The sequence below is a fragment of the Anolis sagrei genome, chromosome 1 (genome assembly GCF_037176765.1).
Source record: "Anolis sagrei isolate rAnoSag1 chromosome 1, rAnoSag1.mat, whole genome shotgun sequence".
Classification (NCBI taxonomy): domain Eukaryota; kingdom Metazoa; phylum Chordata; class Lepidosauria; order Squamata; family Dactyloidae; genus Anolis; species Anolis sagrei.
The window spans coordinates 218,781,568-218,799,149 of NC_090021.1; the positions used below are offsets into that span (position 1 = coordinate 218,781,568).

At 41.2% G+C, this 17,582-nt stretch overlaps 1 protein-coding gene across 3 annotated transcripts in view; it reads right to left on the reverse strand.

Moving 5' to 3' along the window:
• LOC132774816 (protein mono-ADP-ribosyltransferase PARP14-like) overlaps nt 1-17,075 on the reverse strand; it is a 40,535-nt gene extending 23,460 nt beyond the window's left edge. Inside the window, exons 1-8 of one of the 3 annotated variants that reach the window (XM_067473234.1) lie at nt 16,727-17,075; nt 10,519-10,664; nt 8,968-9,001; nt 6,847-6,960; nt 6,479-6,682; nt 5,075-5,344; nt 4,129-4,365; nt 472-2,741 (exon numbers count right to left, since the gene is read on the reverse strand). In XM_067473234.1, the coding sequence (XP_067329335.1) occupies nt 472-2,741; nt 4,129-4,365; nt 5,075-5,344; nt 6,479-6,682; nt 6,847-6,960; nt 8,968-9,001; nt 10,519-10,664; nt 16,727-16,907 (3,456 nt within the window). In that variant the 5' untranslated portion in view covers nt 16,908-17,075. The remainder of the gene's footprint in view (nt 1-471; nt 2,742-4,128; nt 4,366-5,074; nt 5,345-6,478; nt 6,683-6,846; nt 6,961-8,967; nt 9,002-10,518; nt 10,665-16,726) is intronic. The other 2 variants (XM_067473230.1, XM_067473235.1) reach the window with 2 other exon arrangements.
• Between the last annotated feature and the right edge of the window lie 507 nt (nt 17,076-17,582).

Genomic DNA, 17,582 nt, shown 5'->3' on the forward strand with positions numbered 1-17,582 from the left:
ATTATGCTTCATGATTTTGCCTTTGGATCTTGGGAACTGTGTTTTTGCATTTAGGCCGCTGTCCTGCTTGTGGAACATTTGCATTTCTTATTCTATATTTTGACTTTGCTTTGTTCTCAATAACCTACAAAATCTACAGCTCTGTTGTGGTGGTGTTTGGGAGCAAGGTCAAACTACCCTGAGTTGCAACAACATGGAGCTAAGGGGGTCCCATTTGGGGTTGGGACCCACATCTTAAGAAGTAGTGAGATAGGATACCAGACCAAGCAGCAGCTTAAACAAAACAGAAATTGTATGCTAACAACAAACCACAGGTCAGGGTGTGGTTTGTGCGTAGCTAAATTCACACAGTTGATTGAAGAAAGAGTTTTACACATGACAATAAATGGGATTTCAACATATTGCGCTACAACATCTTCAAAAAGGTCACAGAAACCACTAGAGAGAGTAACTTCTTTTCATTATACTCACTGTTGCATCTTCAATTCCCTTTTTCTGTATACAAATCTTCAGACCTTCAGCAGTAATGGCCCCTTGATATCCTGCTCTACTCTCAGCATGAGGTGGCTTTGTTCTGGAGGCAGGAGATGGTCTAGAGTCTATTTTAGATAATGATATTCTATCTGCAAACACTTCATTCAAGGCTTCAGAGAATGCCTGGAGAGTATCTTCTTTAAAATCCACTAGGCATATTTTCTTCAAGGACTCATACTCAAACTCTTCAATTGTTTCCTTGATTGATGTCACAATAGAACGGGCACACTCTTTGAGTGGGAATCCAAAAATTCCTGAACTGATGGCAGGGATGGCTATTGAGCGGTGGTTATATGCTTCAGCCAACCGTAAGCTTTCCCTCACTGCGTTCTTCAACAGTTTGATAGATTTTTCTTTTTCATAACTGCTCCACCTTGGCCCAACAGCATGAATCACCTGCTTACATGGTAGCTTCCAAGCACTTGTGACCACTGCATGGCCAGGCTTCACATTTCCATGCTTCCTCACCAAGTCATTGCACTCACTTTGTAACTCCCTGCCAGCTGCTTTTAGGAGAGCATCTGCAAGGCCACCAATGTGCTGCAATTCCTCATTTGAAGCGTTGACCACAACATCAACTGAAAAACATGTCAGGTCTCCCCTGTAAACGGTCACTACAATGCCATTTCTTAGTTTAACTTCACAGCACTGCTGCTCCTTTTCTTTACTGGTTTCTTCATCCACACCTTCCTCTCCATCATGCTCTATGCCTTCCTGAATCCTTATCAAACAGTTAAAATGTTGCTTTGCATTAGTAACATACATGTGCTCTTGTTCCTTGAAGAAAGCTTTGGCTCCTGGCCGATCAACTACCACACGCAAAGAATGCAGAGACGACAAGAGTTTTTGCAAGATTTCAAGCCCCTTCAGCACTTCTACTCTGGGTCCTTCAAGGGAAATCAGGCTGCAATTTTCCCGTTTGCCAAAATCAATCTTAACACCTTGTTTCGTCACATTAAGCCAATGATTTTGCTTCTCCTGCTGTATGTACATTGGGACTACAGCAAACTTAGTCTTGATGGTTTTTTGTATATATGTGTTGGTATCAACAAAATTAGACAGCTTCTGATTGGCATCACTCACTGCTTTGAAATAACCTGCAATGACTACCTGATCCTCCAACTCATTAATTATGATGGGTTCATCTGAACAATTATAAGCCTTGTACAGATTGTGGGTCAGTTCCTTCCATGCCTTCATTCTGACAACTTCTTTGTCCTCAAGTGCAATACATTTGTACGTGAGATCCTTCTGAATTTCTCTCTCAGCATGTTGAACATCCAGGGAAGTTCCTCCCATCAGCTGAACTTTCTCATCCTTAAGCTCATAGAAGGCATTAATATTCTTCTTCCAGAATAAGAGTTGGGACACATCTTCATTACTGGCATGTTGCAAGAAAAGAAGAATGTAAGCATGAACAGTCACAGTCTTCTTGTCCATGTTGGATAAACTTTCATAGATACTGCTTTTTATTTCAAAGACTTCTGCAGCTAAACCACGCAGGATTACACATTCTTTTGAACTATCATAAGCAATCTTTAGGTCTGGATACTTCAAATGGATTCTCTCCTGCAGCCCAGCCTTGCTTAAAATGATGTACTTTCCAGAAATAACTGGCACATCTTGCTCTACTGTTTTACGCTCTCGTTCCATCTTTTGTTTAGCCCTGTCAATGAGAGATATTAGGTCTTTCTCTGCAATATGTACAGCTTCTGCTGTTCCCACAAGGGCAACTATTTTGTTTGTAATATCTGGAAAAATCAGAATTCCATCTTTTTTTGTTACACTGTTCCTTATGGCTTCCCACACCACAGCATCAGCTTCACACTTGACAACCTTCTGCTTTGATAGGATCAGTGTGAGCTGTGAAGAAACGTCTTCATTCCAAGTCTTGATCAAGGATAGTTTTTGCTTCAGCAAAGTAGGTGAAGGACGTGCTATTATTTCTGGAGAGGTGCAGTCTCTGGTTGGCCACTCTATCTCACAGTGGCAGCCTGCCATCTCACGATCTATTTCCTGACGTAACTCTGGATTCTGCTGTAAAAAGCACCAGTGATAGCGATCCAGAGATACTTTGCTCAAGTCTGGCATCTTAATCGGTGGTCTCTCCTTTCCATATAGAGCTGTGCCCAAAGATTCATGGTATGGGTGGACTAGAACTGGCACACCGTTGAAAGAATGTTTCTGTTTCAGGACGTTAGTTATATCTATAAGGAGAAATTTAAAAAAACATATAAGAGAGAGCTTCCAGCCAGTAATAATGAAAATACATTTTATCGAGATTGGTCATTGCTCTCCTCCCAAGAAGGAAACATTTTCTGATTTTCTGGCTGCAGTCTGCGTCTGCAGTAATCTTTGCACCTAGAAATACAACATCCGTCACTGCCTCCATATTTTCTCCCTTGTTTGCCAGTTATCAATCAGTGTGGTTGCCATAATCTTGAGGTTATGTTTAACTGCAACCCAGCTTTTGCACTTTCTTCTTTCACCTTGGATAGAAGGATAAATGGTATAATCTGTGTATCTAAGGTTGTTAATGTTTTGTCCAGCAATTTTAACTCTAGGCTTGGATTTGTCATGCCCTGCACTGTCGTATAACGTGTTCTGCATACAAGTTGAATAGGTTGGGTGAGATTATACAACGCTGCCATACTCGTTTCCCAATCTTAAACCAGTTGGTTGTTCCATGGTCTGTTCTTACTGTTGCTAATTTGTTATTATACATATTCCTCAGGAGACAGAAAAGGTCTGTTAATACCTCCTATACCACCTAAGGGGCCAGAGGGTCTGGTAAAGTTTGTTGCACCTGTAAATCATGTTGAAATTCTAGTAACTGCTATAGACATAGCCCACTTTGGAAAAAGATCTGTTGTTTGAAGCCAAACTAAGTATTGTTCCTACCAAGTATCTCTTGGGATGAATTGCCCCCCCTCCCAAAAAATGTCTTGTTACAACAGTGTGGTTTGAGTTGCAACTCCCATTTCACATTTATTTAATTGTCTGTTTCTAAGTGGCAATAGGGGTGGGAGACTAGTCATTTTTAGCCATTTAAGAATAAGAGATAGCATCTGCTCAATAGTTATATCAAAATACCAATTTACAATCTTGTAACTTTGAGGATTTGCATTGAAGATCATTAATGGCTAAACACCCCTTCTTAATCCTATCTTTTTTAGCCAGACAGTACCGAAGATTGAGGACATGGGAAATGATATCTGGTGCATTCATCGAGTTGAAGGGTGTGTTGAAAGGTATGTTGCAGCAAGATCACAGGGTGTCTCTGCAATTACTTGTTCTTAATGTGCCCCACTAATAGGAGAGCACTATAGATAACATTCACAGGTGTATCGACCCATAGCACCTTGGAGACCTTTCAGTTGGGGAACTATGTGGCTGAAAATTTAGATTTTGGAGACTTTACTGCAACAAAATTCCGCAGCTGCAGTTACATCTGATGAGACAAGATGATCCTAGCCAACATTTTACTCATCATTTACATTAAAGAGCTATTAACATTAATACATCATTTCTTCAGTTTACCATTTTAATGTAGTAGCATCGACACCAAAGTTTAGGTTTAGAAACACACATTACCTTTGGCATCCTGAAATGTAACCAGAGCAGAATTCTCTTCAGGAGAGTAGTTGGCTTCCAATACTGGCCCCCCTCCAGACTTCTTGCTTTCAAAGTAGACAACAACGAATACCTTAGAGATGCCCGAGGGAATATTTTCTACCAGAATAGTTTTAGTCACCTCCAGAGTATGTGCAGAAATCTTTAGATCCTTAGCAATGTGGTACTTGTTGAATTCTTGGATAAACTGGTCTGTTTCTAGAAGCAAAACAACAATTCTTGAAAGAATGTCAAGCATCTCAGGGCAGAATGCTTAGATCCCAATTACAACCTGACATGTACTAATAGCAGTTGCCTTATTCTTAAATTTCTCAAGATCCTTTGTTGAGTGAAGCTTGAAAAGATATCTAACACTAAGCCAATATACGTATTATGCCTCAAGCTCAGTACTACCTGGATCTGGAGAAACTAGGGATTGAACAGAAATGTTTTCTATGAGAAAGCAGTACCTCGAAGTTGCCTCTTCCCAAATGAGTTCCAGAGAGAAGCTGAAGATCTGTAAAGTGGCTGGAGGCTACAACAGGGCATGCCTACACAACAGAGTAGTGCTTGGCACATGGCAAAATAAAGGTTAGCTTTTTGGATTTTCCTTCTGAATATTTTTGAACTGTGGTTAGCTTCTGAAGAAGCTAAACCCATTGATGGTCTATTTGGCACCAATGCTTTCATTTTTCACATAACTGAATTATGTCAACAATATTTGCCATTAATTTAGAAGGAATCATAGAGCTGTGCTGAGGTTGCTATTAACAAACTACTATTCTACACAAACAGATAGCAGTATAGTTTCCCACTAAACTGCAAGCTGCCCAAAATTCATTGACTTTTGGTTTCCAACAGAGTGGCTCTTTTAAACTGAAAGAGCTGCAGATTTCTGATTCATCCCCCATCAACAATTCCTTCTTACCAACAGGCTTGACGAAAGAGATTACAGCGGCATTCTTCTCAGGTACTATTTCCACACTGAAATCTTTGTCTTCTTCTGATAATTGACTGACATTCTCTACCAACAGATTTAAGGTATCTTGCAGTGTAGTTCCTTGCAGATTCTCAACCACAACTAAGGATGAAGACATTTGTGGTTGGCGTGTGCTAACCATTTTTGGCTGGTGTGTGCTGACATGAAGGACAATATTCTTCAGGACATGATTTTTTCTTTGCAAAACCTCTTGAGCATCTGGTTGGACAGAAGAATAGCAAGATGTGAAAATTTCTAGTAACTTCAATGTACCATCATCCAGCCTGCAGAGTCTTACGGTCCATACTTTCCCTTTACTATATTGACCTAATCAACAGCTTACATCCCATTTCATATTTCAAGCTCATAATTTGGAAAGAGAATTTATGCAGTTAGGCATTTCTGTTACAATGTCTCAACGTGGAAGATGAATCTTCAGTTGGTCCAAAGAGCAGCAGCCAAAGAGTAGCTGGCTTCAGGGAGCATGCAACTCCACTTTTGCAGCAGCTCCACTAGCTCCAACATGTTTCCAGGCAAAATTCAAAGTGCTGGTTTTGACCTACAAAGCCATATATGGCTCCGGTCCAAGTTATCTCTATGAACCTGCCAGATATTTACAATCAACTAGGGAGGGCATACTCTGTGTCCCACCACCTGCTCAAGCGCGTTTGGTGGGAACACAGGAGAGGTCCTTTTCTATGGCTGCTCCCAGACTGAGGAACTTCTGCCCAAGGGAGACAAGAGTATCCCCATCCCTGCTGGCTTTCCGAAGGCAAGGTCAACATCTTCTTCTGCCAACAGGCGTTTGGAGAAGGACAAAGGGCAGGCTTTTGGGGAGGTGTGGGTGGGATTTGGGGGGGGGGAGCATTGTGAGTTTTAAAGGCCGTTTTAAGTGTATTTATTGTATTTACTACATGGTTACTATTTGTTTTCTAACTTTTGTAATGAACTTTTAAAACTTAACAAAGGTGTGGGATTGTTAGATGCCTTAGGTATAAACCTACCTGCCAGTTTAGATGCCAAAGAATTGATTTCATAAAGTGTTTCAACAAGAAAATGTACAAACATGTTAAACAAAGTGAAGGTAAGAAAACAGCCTTTTTTTAGTCCCATGTCAATTGGTGATCTAGTCAAATTACCTTCGTAATTGCATTTCACTTGCAGGTATGTTTTATCATGAAGACTTTGTATAAGAATAAGTCAGTGTTAGTCTGCCACGGAACAACTTTTGCATAGTTAAGATTTTAAAATGGCAATTGACTCAGCAGAAATTAGTTTAGGAAGATAGAAGTGCTTCTTTCTTTTTATATATAGGAACCACAACCAGGATAAGAAGGGCTTTAGGAAATATACCTGCTTCATTTTCAAAGGTAACAATAAACTGTTGGCAATCTTTAATGCAGCACTTAATGGGACCACCACCGGAGCGCTTCTTATTTTCAAAATACATCTCCAGAATGTCTGAATCGATGTCCTCCTCTGAAGTTGGCACTACCAACAAGCTGAAGTCCTCCTGAGTCATCAGATCCTCTGTCACATTTCCTGGACTGTTTGGAACTATAAAAAAAAGTTTTTCCTGTATTTTCAATCCAATCCGAAACAAAACAGAAAAGAATTGGCTCTCTAAAGTGCATAATTTGAATTCAACTATAACACAATGCCACTATTACAACCTTTGTGCCATGGTAAACAGTCTGGCATTCCAGCCAAAAGTTACTTACTGCCAATATGGCTGGATTCTGTTATCATGAAATCTACTCCTCCAACTTTCGGCTCCTTCTCTGTCTTCTGCATGGCCGACACTTCCTCTTTCCAATGTGACTGCTCGTGTCGTGCTGCACATATAAAGTGTTATAATTAGTAAGGAATACATGGTTGTGCAAAGTGCACCATGTCTATGAGACCACTTCTGCCTCAGAAGAAACATGGAAGTTGACCGCAGTGGTGCTCACTTGTCCCCAACGTGGGTGGGCCAAATAATCAGGCACCCAGGGATCCTTCACACCCTGTCACTCTTCTTTTTGTGTCACTGTGCCTTGGAGGGAGGGCAAACAATCAGCATGGAGTGGGAAATGTTGGGAGTACAGGATGCTGGGAAGCATGAGGCAGAGTGTTCTGAGTCATGGTTTCTACAGTCCTGTTCATGACGGACTGTTTTGTTAGACATTGAAGGGGTTGCGTGCTGACTTTCAGCCACCGCCTGAGTTTCATAGAGTTTTCTTAAGCAAGAAATACTTAGTATCTTCTTGGGTTTGGTTCCAGGACCCTCAAGGATCCGTGGGTGATCACTGCTTAAGTCCCATTATATTCAATGGTGTACTATATAATGGAAAAATCAAGGTTTGCTTTTTAAAAATACGTCCAAGCCACAGACAGCTGAATGTCTAGATACAGAGGGGTGACTGTACACAGAGGTAGGTTGGCCAGTTCCTTTCTCTGACATAGTCTACAGTAACTGGTATTCATTGGCAATTTCCCACTCAAGTACTTATTGGGAGCTTGATACACACACTTAAAACTTAAGTCACTGCATTTGCTTGCAGGTTCATATCTGACATATCCTTCAGCAGTTGATTCATATACTTTTCTTGGAAACCGCAATCAAATTTAGTCCGAACATCTGTGATCTCTCCACCAAGAAAGTCCTCCCATATTTCAATCAAATATGTCTGAGTTTTTTTAAAAAAAAATCCCTTCAATAAATCTTTTAAAAATTAGTCAGAATATAAATGAGAGTATGATCTAGTCTTTTGAACAGTCTGATTCTGAATCATACAAGCTTTATTTGTTACAAAACCTATTAGAAAAAGAACTAATTACTTACTTGGAGCAGGATTTACTTTTATACTGTGAAGTTACAGATATATTCCATTTTTGCTCAGGACAGAAAAATGTGTAAAATGTGTAAAGGTTATTTCATTATAACTAAGATAGTTAACATGTTATGAGTACTCTTGCGCTGAAAATCTTGACATTTGGGTATTTGAATGTGTTTAAAATATTCAACATCTACAATGATTTTTTTTAAAAACTGAAGCAAACCTTGTCTCCTTATTTGCTACCAGTATGTGACCCTTCAGCTCTTGGCTCAAGAACTAGAACGGCAAGGCAGGAGGAAGTCAAAACAGTCAAGGAAAATCTTTCTGAAGGAAGCAGGTGTGTAGGGAATCTGTGTTGGCCAGGCTGGGGATGCTATGAGGACTGATTGTGTTCTTGAAAAACAGCATGTCCCCGCCAATGTTTACTACCAGGGACCACTCGACCAGGGAAAATTTAACCAGGAACCACTCTCCAACATTAGTACCAAAAATTTTATGAATCAGTTTTTGTCAACTTTAGATTTAGTTTGGTTGTTTGGAATGGCATTGGATAGACCGCATCTGCTCTAGTTTCTTATACAGAACATATACCACCCACAGAAAACCATATTTAACCATCTAGAATTGATGTGGTAGTAGTAATCTTTTGTGGGTAGTCACCTCCCAACATCCCTATTGCCTCTGAACTATAAGAGGGTTTCGCGAGACCGTCACTCTCGTTGCCACGTGGTTTCGAGACAATGGTGTAGTAATGGTGAGGCCACGGACCACATTTTCATTCTTGCGGACCACTGGTGGTCCGTGGACCACAGGTTGGGAACCACTGCTCTAAAGAAACTTCAGCAGAAGTTCTCCCTCTCTAAATCGGTTGCTAGCATAGGTAGAATTGTAAACTCCAGTTATGTGATTAGGATTTAATAGTTGGAATAAAACTTTGTGTTTCCCAGAAAAGGAAAAATGTGTAAGACTCATGTAACAGAAATGTTTCATTTTTGCTTTCTAAGCTGTTTCAAAGTAACTCACCAGATAGGATGGGTTCTTTAGCTCCAGCATAGTCCTGAAAGCAATACAGTTTGGTCACTGAAAAGCTACAGTTCTTTGCAGAGGCATAAACTACACATTGATAAGCATATTGCTACATCATAGTTTAGAGGGAAACATCTCCATGCCCTCCCCATGATTTCTTCTCTTTCTCAAACCTGGCCAGTTCAGTAACGTTAGTTTTCCATTAACGAGTTTAGCATTTAATCTAAACCCTAAACTTGGACAAATGTTTACCATTGCTTATTTTAACAAACTAGCATAAGAACCTATGGTTTGTATTTGCTTGTTTCAAACAAATCATAGTTAATAGTCTACTAAATATGATGAACTGTGGTTAAGACAAAATGGAAGCAAAGACTTCCAAAGATTTTTTTTCTTGGAGTTGCAAGAGAAAGAGAAGAGGTGAGGAAAACAGACCAAGCTTGAACTTGCTATAGCTCATTCCTATCAGGCTAAAGTACAGGTTAGTTTGGCCTTCAGATACAGTCGCTATATTGGGATAGTTTGCACATTCAAAACTCTTCTGTGTAGTCTGTTCCAATGACTCGGGAACTCATATACCTCAAGCCTGAGTCACATATTAGCCATATGTACTTGGAGAGGAGAATGTATAGTTCAGCGAGCAGGTACATTTGTGGGGGAATGCAGATACATTTTCTTGAAAAGTTATGTACATGTGTTCGTCTTCCCTTCAGATTTGTGCCTGCAGAAGTGGTTTCTATTCTACAGTTGTGGTTTATGTCAAATGATAGGATTGTCTTGCAGGTGTGCACAGAAGCCCATGTGAACTATAAGTCTTAGAAACTTGACTTAAAATCCTTTTGCAACACTCAAAGGATTTGTGGCAGATAATGAAAGATTTTATAGTGGTCAGTGTTACATTTGATAAACTGCTGTTATATACCTCATTTCCTTCCATGGCAACCATTTGTACTGGACTGTAACTGCCATCATTCCCAGCCAACACAACCAGTATGTGTGCATGCTGAATGTAAGTGACGGGAGTTATTTTCCCACATTTTGGCAGGATACCAATTTTGGGAAGGTGGACCTACATAAAAGAAGCATGGTCTTTGTATCTGTCATTAGCTTGACCACCATTCATGTGTAAGCAAATAGATGTGCACAAATGACCTCTTCCTCATCCTGCCCATTGCAAAAACCCCTTTGATGGATGCATTGCACCTGCTTTCTGCAGTCACAGAAGCACTCTACGATTAGTGAGCACTTCCACACAACTGTAGCCAAACACATGGAAAACTGAGGAAGATAGAGATGCTCTCCATTCAGATTCACCCCCATGTTAGCTAGAATGCAGGAAAGAAAGGGAAGGGAGACTCTAAGCCAATGGCTCTCAATCTGTGGGTCTCCAGGTGTTTTGGCCTACAACTCCCAGAAATCCCTGCCAGTTTATCAGCTATTCGGATTTCTGGGAGTTGAAGGCCAAAACATCTGGGGACCCACAGGTTGTGAGCCACTATTCTACACAGAGAAAACAATCCATAGTCCAAACTGGAAACAGTATGTTACATTTACTTGTCTTTGATCTGGTACTTTTGGGGTCTGAGTCTCAGCAGGAGCTGCTTCCTCTGCTGGCAGGGAGACTGTAAGCTTTAGTTTCTTTCTTTCTGGCATATCAAGTTCATGGGTCTTCTTGCTGAGAACATTCTGTCTGACTAAAATATAAAACAGGGAAACAATTATTATTTATATTTTATCAGGTTCAAGTCTATTTTAATGTTTGTATATGTTTGGGTTTTAAATTATAATAAAGGTAAAGATAAAGGTTTTCCCCAACATTAAGTCCAGTCGTGTCCGATTCTAGGGGTTGGTGCTCATCTCCATTTCTAAGCCGAAAAGCCGGCATTGTCCGTAGACACCTCCAAGGTCATGTGGCCAGCATGACTGCATGGAGCGCCATTACCTTCTCACCAGAGTGATACCTATTGATCTACTCACATTTGCATGGTTTTGAACTGCTAGGTTGGCAGAAGCTAGGGCTAACAGCGGAAGTTCACGCCACTCCCTGGATTCGAATCTGTGACCTTTCAGTCGACAAGGTTAGCAGCTCAGTGGTTTAACCCACTGTGCCACCAGGGGCTCTTTTAAATTACATTGTATTAGGGTTTTTTTGTGAGCCGCTTTGAGTCTCTTTTTTTAGAGAAATAAAGCAGAATACAAATTATTATTATTTTAAAAATCCCTTTGAACATTGTAGACCACACAATAAGACAGAGGAAGTTGTCTTCTGCCAAATCAGACACGTAACTCAGTATAAATACACTAAGGACATATGAACACAAAATGAATTATGTATAACTTGTTTTGACATAAGAGGATCAATGTTACAAAAACAGAGAAAATCATTTTGTCTCCTTTAGTCCTCAAGCAGACCTAAGGTGATAATTCCCAGTTTTTATTATTATTATTATTATTATTATTATTATTATTATTATCACTACAATTGAGTGTAGTGAAATTGACACTGGAATGAACTAGGACTACGAATTTCGGCTATGACCCCAGGACTTGACGAAGCGGATTTTTAGTATAAGTATATGTTATGTTGTATCTGTCTGGTTTGTATCGTCTTGACTCACTGTACACTGTCTTCTTTGTTGTTGTTCACCGCCCCGAGTCGCCCCCGGGCTGAGAGGGGCGGTCAATAAATGCAAGAAATAAATAAATAATAAATAAATAAATAAGAAGCAACTTGAGAAATTGCAAGTGTGAGAGAATTGGCCATCTGTAGAGATGTTGCCCAGAGACACCTGTTTGTGTTACTGTCTTGTGGGAGGCTTCTTTCATGTCCCCATATGGGAAACTGGAGCTGACAAATGGGAGCTCACCCCATCTCACAGATTTGAACCACCGACCTTCAGGTCAGCAGTTCAGCCAGCCCAAGGGTTTAACCCAGGGGTCCTCAAACTTTTTAAACAGAGGGCCAGGTCACAGTCCCTCAAACTGTTGGAGGGCGGATTATAATTTGAAAACAACATGAATGAATTCCTATGCACACTGTACATATCTTATTTGTTGTGCAAAAAACACTTTAAAATACCATAATTAAAATGAATAACAATTTTAACAAATATAAACGTATTAGTATTTCAATGGGAAGTGTGGGCCTGCTTTTGGCTAATGAGATAGGATTTTTGTTGTTTGCTTTCAAATCATTTCAGACTTAGGGCGGGTAAATGACCTTGGAGGGCCGTATCCGGCCCCCGGGCCTTAGATTGAGGACTCCTGGTTTAACCCACTGCGCCACTGCGGCTCCAATCATTCCTGTAACAGTAGCTGAAAATAGGAAAATAAGTCCAGAAAATACAATGATGTGATACTTTCTATCAGTGCTTCCCAGAGTATCCGAAAGAGGTGGGAGAAATTGGCTTTTTTTTCTTCTTGTAGTGCAGGAGACTAACACCACACCATACCTGGGGCCAAGGACTTTAATTATTCCCTTTTTTTGTTGGAAACTGACTGCAACTTAGTAGCCAATGGTTCGTGTACTGTTTCAAAGCATTACATAAAAGTCTACGTGTTTTAACATACATAAATGGATACTTTATCTTATTTATTTATTTAGGACATTTATATGCCGTCCTTCTCACACCGAAGGGGACTCAGAGCGGCTTAGAAGACATATAGACATACAATATATTATATTATTAGCATAGTACAATGCCAGTATAGTGTGTTTATCTTAGTGTGTTTGTGTACATATATATTCATTCTATATTTTTCAATTTTTCCCTGAAAAATCGAAGTAGGGCCAATAACTTTTTCCTGTAATTTTCTATTTTCTCCAGACCTTTATACCTCTGTATTTACTTGCGGGATGCTTCACTATTCAATAATTTATTCAAATGCATAGGCCTTGTTTAGGACCAAGGGGTTTATCACACAAGACAACTGCAATTACAGCAGGACAAGTTTTGTTGCCTTGGACTTCTCATTGCTGCTCTCCAGATGGGAAAACATTGGAAAGTGATTTTTTTTTATTATGGAAGGCGAATAACTGATTATTTGAGTCTGTAAAAGAAAGTTTCCCATTGGAAGAGTGAGGGGAAAGCAGCAAAGTCATGCAATAAATGTAAGACATTAGCACTGTTTTCTTTGCCTATCTCATGTGGTAAACCTTTTTGTAATAATATTCAGTTATTATTATTAAATTCCAGAGGAGAACCTATGACAGCCCCTTGCAACAAAAAAGGTCATAAAACACATTTTGAAACCAACAAATTCTATGATTATCTAATGATGTGGGCGCTTACAAAAAGGAAGCGTACGCAGAATTGAAGTTGTTAGACTATGGGTGTCTCAAGACTTATTTGTTCTCCTTTTCAAGGTGATTCTTATCAGAAATATTCAAAATTAATTGGGTATTTTTGATTACAAAAGTGTGACCAAGCACTGAAAGAGTTGGTAGGCTGAAGCCTGTTAGAGTTAGTGGGCCAAAGCTAGCGTCACCCTGAGGAGAGTGAGTAGGCTGAAGCCTGTTAGTGTTAAATTTGCCTCAGTGAGGGAACTCCTCAGTCTGTCTGAGGCTTGTCTGTGTGAGGTAAACGTCTGTATGAGAGAAGCCTCTCTCACGTGAGGGAGCTCCAGTGTATAAAGGCTGCTCTGTGTATAAAGTTACTATGTATATGTGTGTGTATAATGTTACTATGTAACTGTGTTACGGAAACCTTGTTATTGTAAATAGTAGGAGCTCCTGGTGGCGCAGTGGGTTGAACCCTTGTGCCGGCAGGACTTAAGATTGCGAGGTTGCAGGTTCGAATCCGGGGAGAGCGTGGATGAGCTTGTGTTGAGTCACGCTGCTGCTTATAAGCTACTCTGCTATATCTTTATGGGGAGAGTCTTTTCTTAATAAGCCCACACAGCCAACTATTCTTACCACCAAAATATTTCAATGTCCCTCAAAGGCAGCTGGTGGACAGATCAGCACAAACCTCGGTAGGACCAGGTGCTAGATATGATCAGATTACTAAATATGATCAAACTGTAATGGCTTCTGAGAAAAGAGTTGGAAACCAAAAGTGGAAGGGAATTTGATACAGTTGGCAGCAGCTTACATGATTTCTGAGAAGAGGTTAAAAGTAACAAGTGAAACACAAATTCTGTTTTTGGATTCTTGCAAGAGTTTAGAAATCACACTAGAGATTAGAGGTAAGGGGCCTGTGTCTCATAAGGTATTTATGCTTCTAGACATTATTTTTGAAGGCCAGGAGAGCAGGGGCTTATGTGCTCCCGCCATTCTTCAATTCTGAGGCACAGCAACTATAACAATGCAGGATGAGATTTGTTCCCAACCTTTTTTTAAGGAGCCCCTGGTGGTACAGTGGGTTAAAGTGCTAAGCTTCTGGACTTAATGACCAAAAGATCGCAGGTTTGAATCCAAGAAGCCGCTTCTGCCAACCTAGCAGTTCGAAAACATGCAAATGTGACTAGATCAATAGGTACCGTTCAGGCGGAAAGGTAACAGCGCTCCATGCAGTCATCCTGGCCACATGACCTTTGAGGTGTCTATGGACAACACTGGCTCTTCGGCTTAAAAATGGAGATGAGCACCAACCCCCAGAGTTGGACATGACTGGACTTACTGCCAGGGGAAAACCTTTACCTAACCTAACCTTTTTTTGACCAGGGACCACTTTCCAACATTAGCACCAAAAGGGTTATGAATCAGTTTAGATTCGGATTAGTTATTTGGGGTGCTGATTCAGAAAATTCCATTGGCTAGACCACATCAGCTCTAGTTTCTGATACAGAACATATGCCATCCAATAGTTGCTATCTGCTTTCCCACAGAAAACCATATTTAATAATCTAAAGCTGATGTGGTAGTAGTAATTTTTTGAGGGTAGTCAGTCTCTCCCCTTCCAATGTTCTCGTTTCCTCAGCACTGTAAGAGTTTTGCGAGACCAGTCACTCTCATTATCGCATGGTTTTGAGGCAATGGCGTATTAATGGTGAGGCTGTAGACCATATTTTCATTCTTGGGGACCACAGGTTGGGAACCATTGTTCTAAAGGCTTGCTACTTACATTTATAACGGTAACAAATACTTGTTGCAATTACTTATTATAACTGCTCCCAATAGTCCACCTTTATCCCAGCCTGATACTCAAAGTGTCCTACAAAACTCAAAGAAAATACAGCTATAACAAATTACATCGTATGAAAGTTTAAAATGTAGGACTTCCCCAAAGATCTCAGAACATGGGCTCGTCTCATACAGTGAGTGAGGCCCCTTCAACACTGCCATATAACTGAGATTGTCAAAGCAGATAACCCACATTACCTGCTTTGAACTGGATTATTTGAGTCTACACACACACACACATATATGGCAGTGTAGAAGGGACCATAAAGTCCTTGAAATATCTGGGACCCGAGCTTTGTAGGCAGTAAACTGTACTTTATGCCGGGAAATATACCTTCCAATATAAAGAGAACAGGGAGGTTTTATCTGGATGGAGATAAGGATGATCCATTTTGTATGTTCAAAGCCAAGTTGTGTTACCTTTCAAACTGTTAAAGCATTCTAAGTTGAAACCTAATCTTCTCAGGTCAACCTCGTGTGCCTTACTGGCAAACCGACAGGGACTTCTGGGCCTGACATCTCAAGAAAACAATATGCAAAAGATATTGCTTTCAAAGGTTTCTTCCATCTCCTTGGTGGGTTTTTGTAATATTCTCCTGGAAGGGATCCGAGTTGTTGTGTGTTTTCCGTGCTGTATGGCCATGTTCCAGAAGCATTCTCTCCTGATGTTTCGCCTGGATCTATGGCAGGCATTCTCAGAGGTTGTGAAGTCTGTTGGAAACTAGGAAAATGAGGTTTATATAACTGGAATGTCCAGGGAGGGAGAAAGAACTCTTGTATGTTTGAAGTAGGTGCAAATGTTTCAACTGGCTACCTTCATTAGTATTTAATGGCCTGGCAGTTTCAAGGTCTGGCTTCTTACTGCCAGGGGAAACCTTTTGTTGAGAGGTGATTAGCTGGCCCTGATTGTTTCTTGTCTGGAATTCCCATTTTTTAGTGTTGTTCTTTCTCCCACCCGGGACATTCCACAGATATATAAACCCCATTTTCCTAGTTTCCAACAGATCTCACAACCTCTGAGGATGCCTGCCATAAATATATGTTATGAAACGTCAGGAGAGACTGCTTCTGGAACACGGCCATACAGCCCGGAAAACACGCAACAACCTAGTGATTTTGGCCATGAAAGCGACAATACAGAGATTTGAGTATTTTTGCCAGCTTGCACACAGCAGCTGTGGATTTTCTGATTGATCTTGGGGGCCCATCTACACTGTAAAGGTGATGCAGTTTGACCACCATAGCTCAAGGCTAGAGAATCTTGGGATTTGTAGGTTTACAAGGTCCTTAGCCTTCTCTGCTGGTGCCTTACCAAACTACATACCCCATTATTTCACAGCCTTGACCCATGAGGAGTCAAACGGAATCAACACCCAGGTGCATCTACACCAGGTATGGGCAAACTTGGGCCCTTCCTCCAGGGGTTTTGGACTTCATCTCCCACAATTCCTAACAGCCTACCGGCTGTTAGGAATTGTGGGAGTTGAAGTCCAAAACCCCTGGAGGAAGGGCCCAAGTTTGCCCATGTTTGGTGTAGAAGTACCTTAAGCTTTGGTGCAACAAGAAGCCACCACCTTTGAGCAGGGACTGAGAGTGGTTCCTATAGAAGTGAGAAGCCAGGCTCCTTCCTACCTTCTTCCTGGGCAAAGTGTACCGTGACTCGCCCGGCGCTTGTGGCGTCCATGAGGACCTGGCACTCCCCGCCTCCGGACCTCTTGGGGCTCTGGAAGTAAGCGGTGAGCTTGTTTTTCAAGGCCCGGGAGAAGTGGGCGCCCCAATCCCCCTCGACCACCACAGGGAAGGAGGCAGCCATCTCTCCAGCCAAGGAGCAGGAACGAGGAGGCCGCCTCGAAAAAGGATCGGGGGGAGGGGGGGAACGAAAGCCAAGGCGCGCTTTTCCTCCTTTCGCTTTCGATTCCGCTTCAGTCCCTCCTCTTCCTTCTCCTTTCTTCGGCTTCTCTGCCTGGAAAACCCCCTTGAGAGCTCCTAAAACTCACCAAAAGCCTGAGAGGCACACAAAAGCAGCAGCAGCAGCAAACCTCGAAGGCTTGAAACGACCCTATACTTGTTCTTACTGCTACTTTCTTCTAGACTTGAGCAGAATGATTGCAGTTTGGCATCCGCTTTAAACAGCCCAAGACTTCATGGGCGTTGCTTGACCAAGTTTTTAGCCTTCTCTGTCAAAGAGAGGTGCTTCTCCAAAATAGGAATCCCGGGATTCCATAGCATGCAGGCATGGCCGTTAAAGGGGTGTCAAACTGGTTGAATTCTGCAGTGCAGATGCACCCCCAGTCTTGGACCATCTACCCCGTTTGGTACTGTTCCATTATCCAGCCACAAGGGGCGCCAGAGAGAGGATAGTTATTCATTTATCGTGTCAGGAGCAACCAGACATTTGTATTACATTTTTAACAAAACAAACAAACAGGCAAAACACAAAGTTTGCAAGCTTGGTGGTTGATTAAATGTCCTTTGACCAGTATCTGGC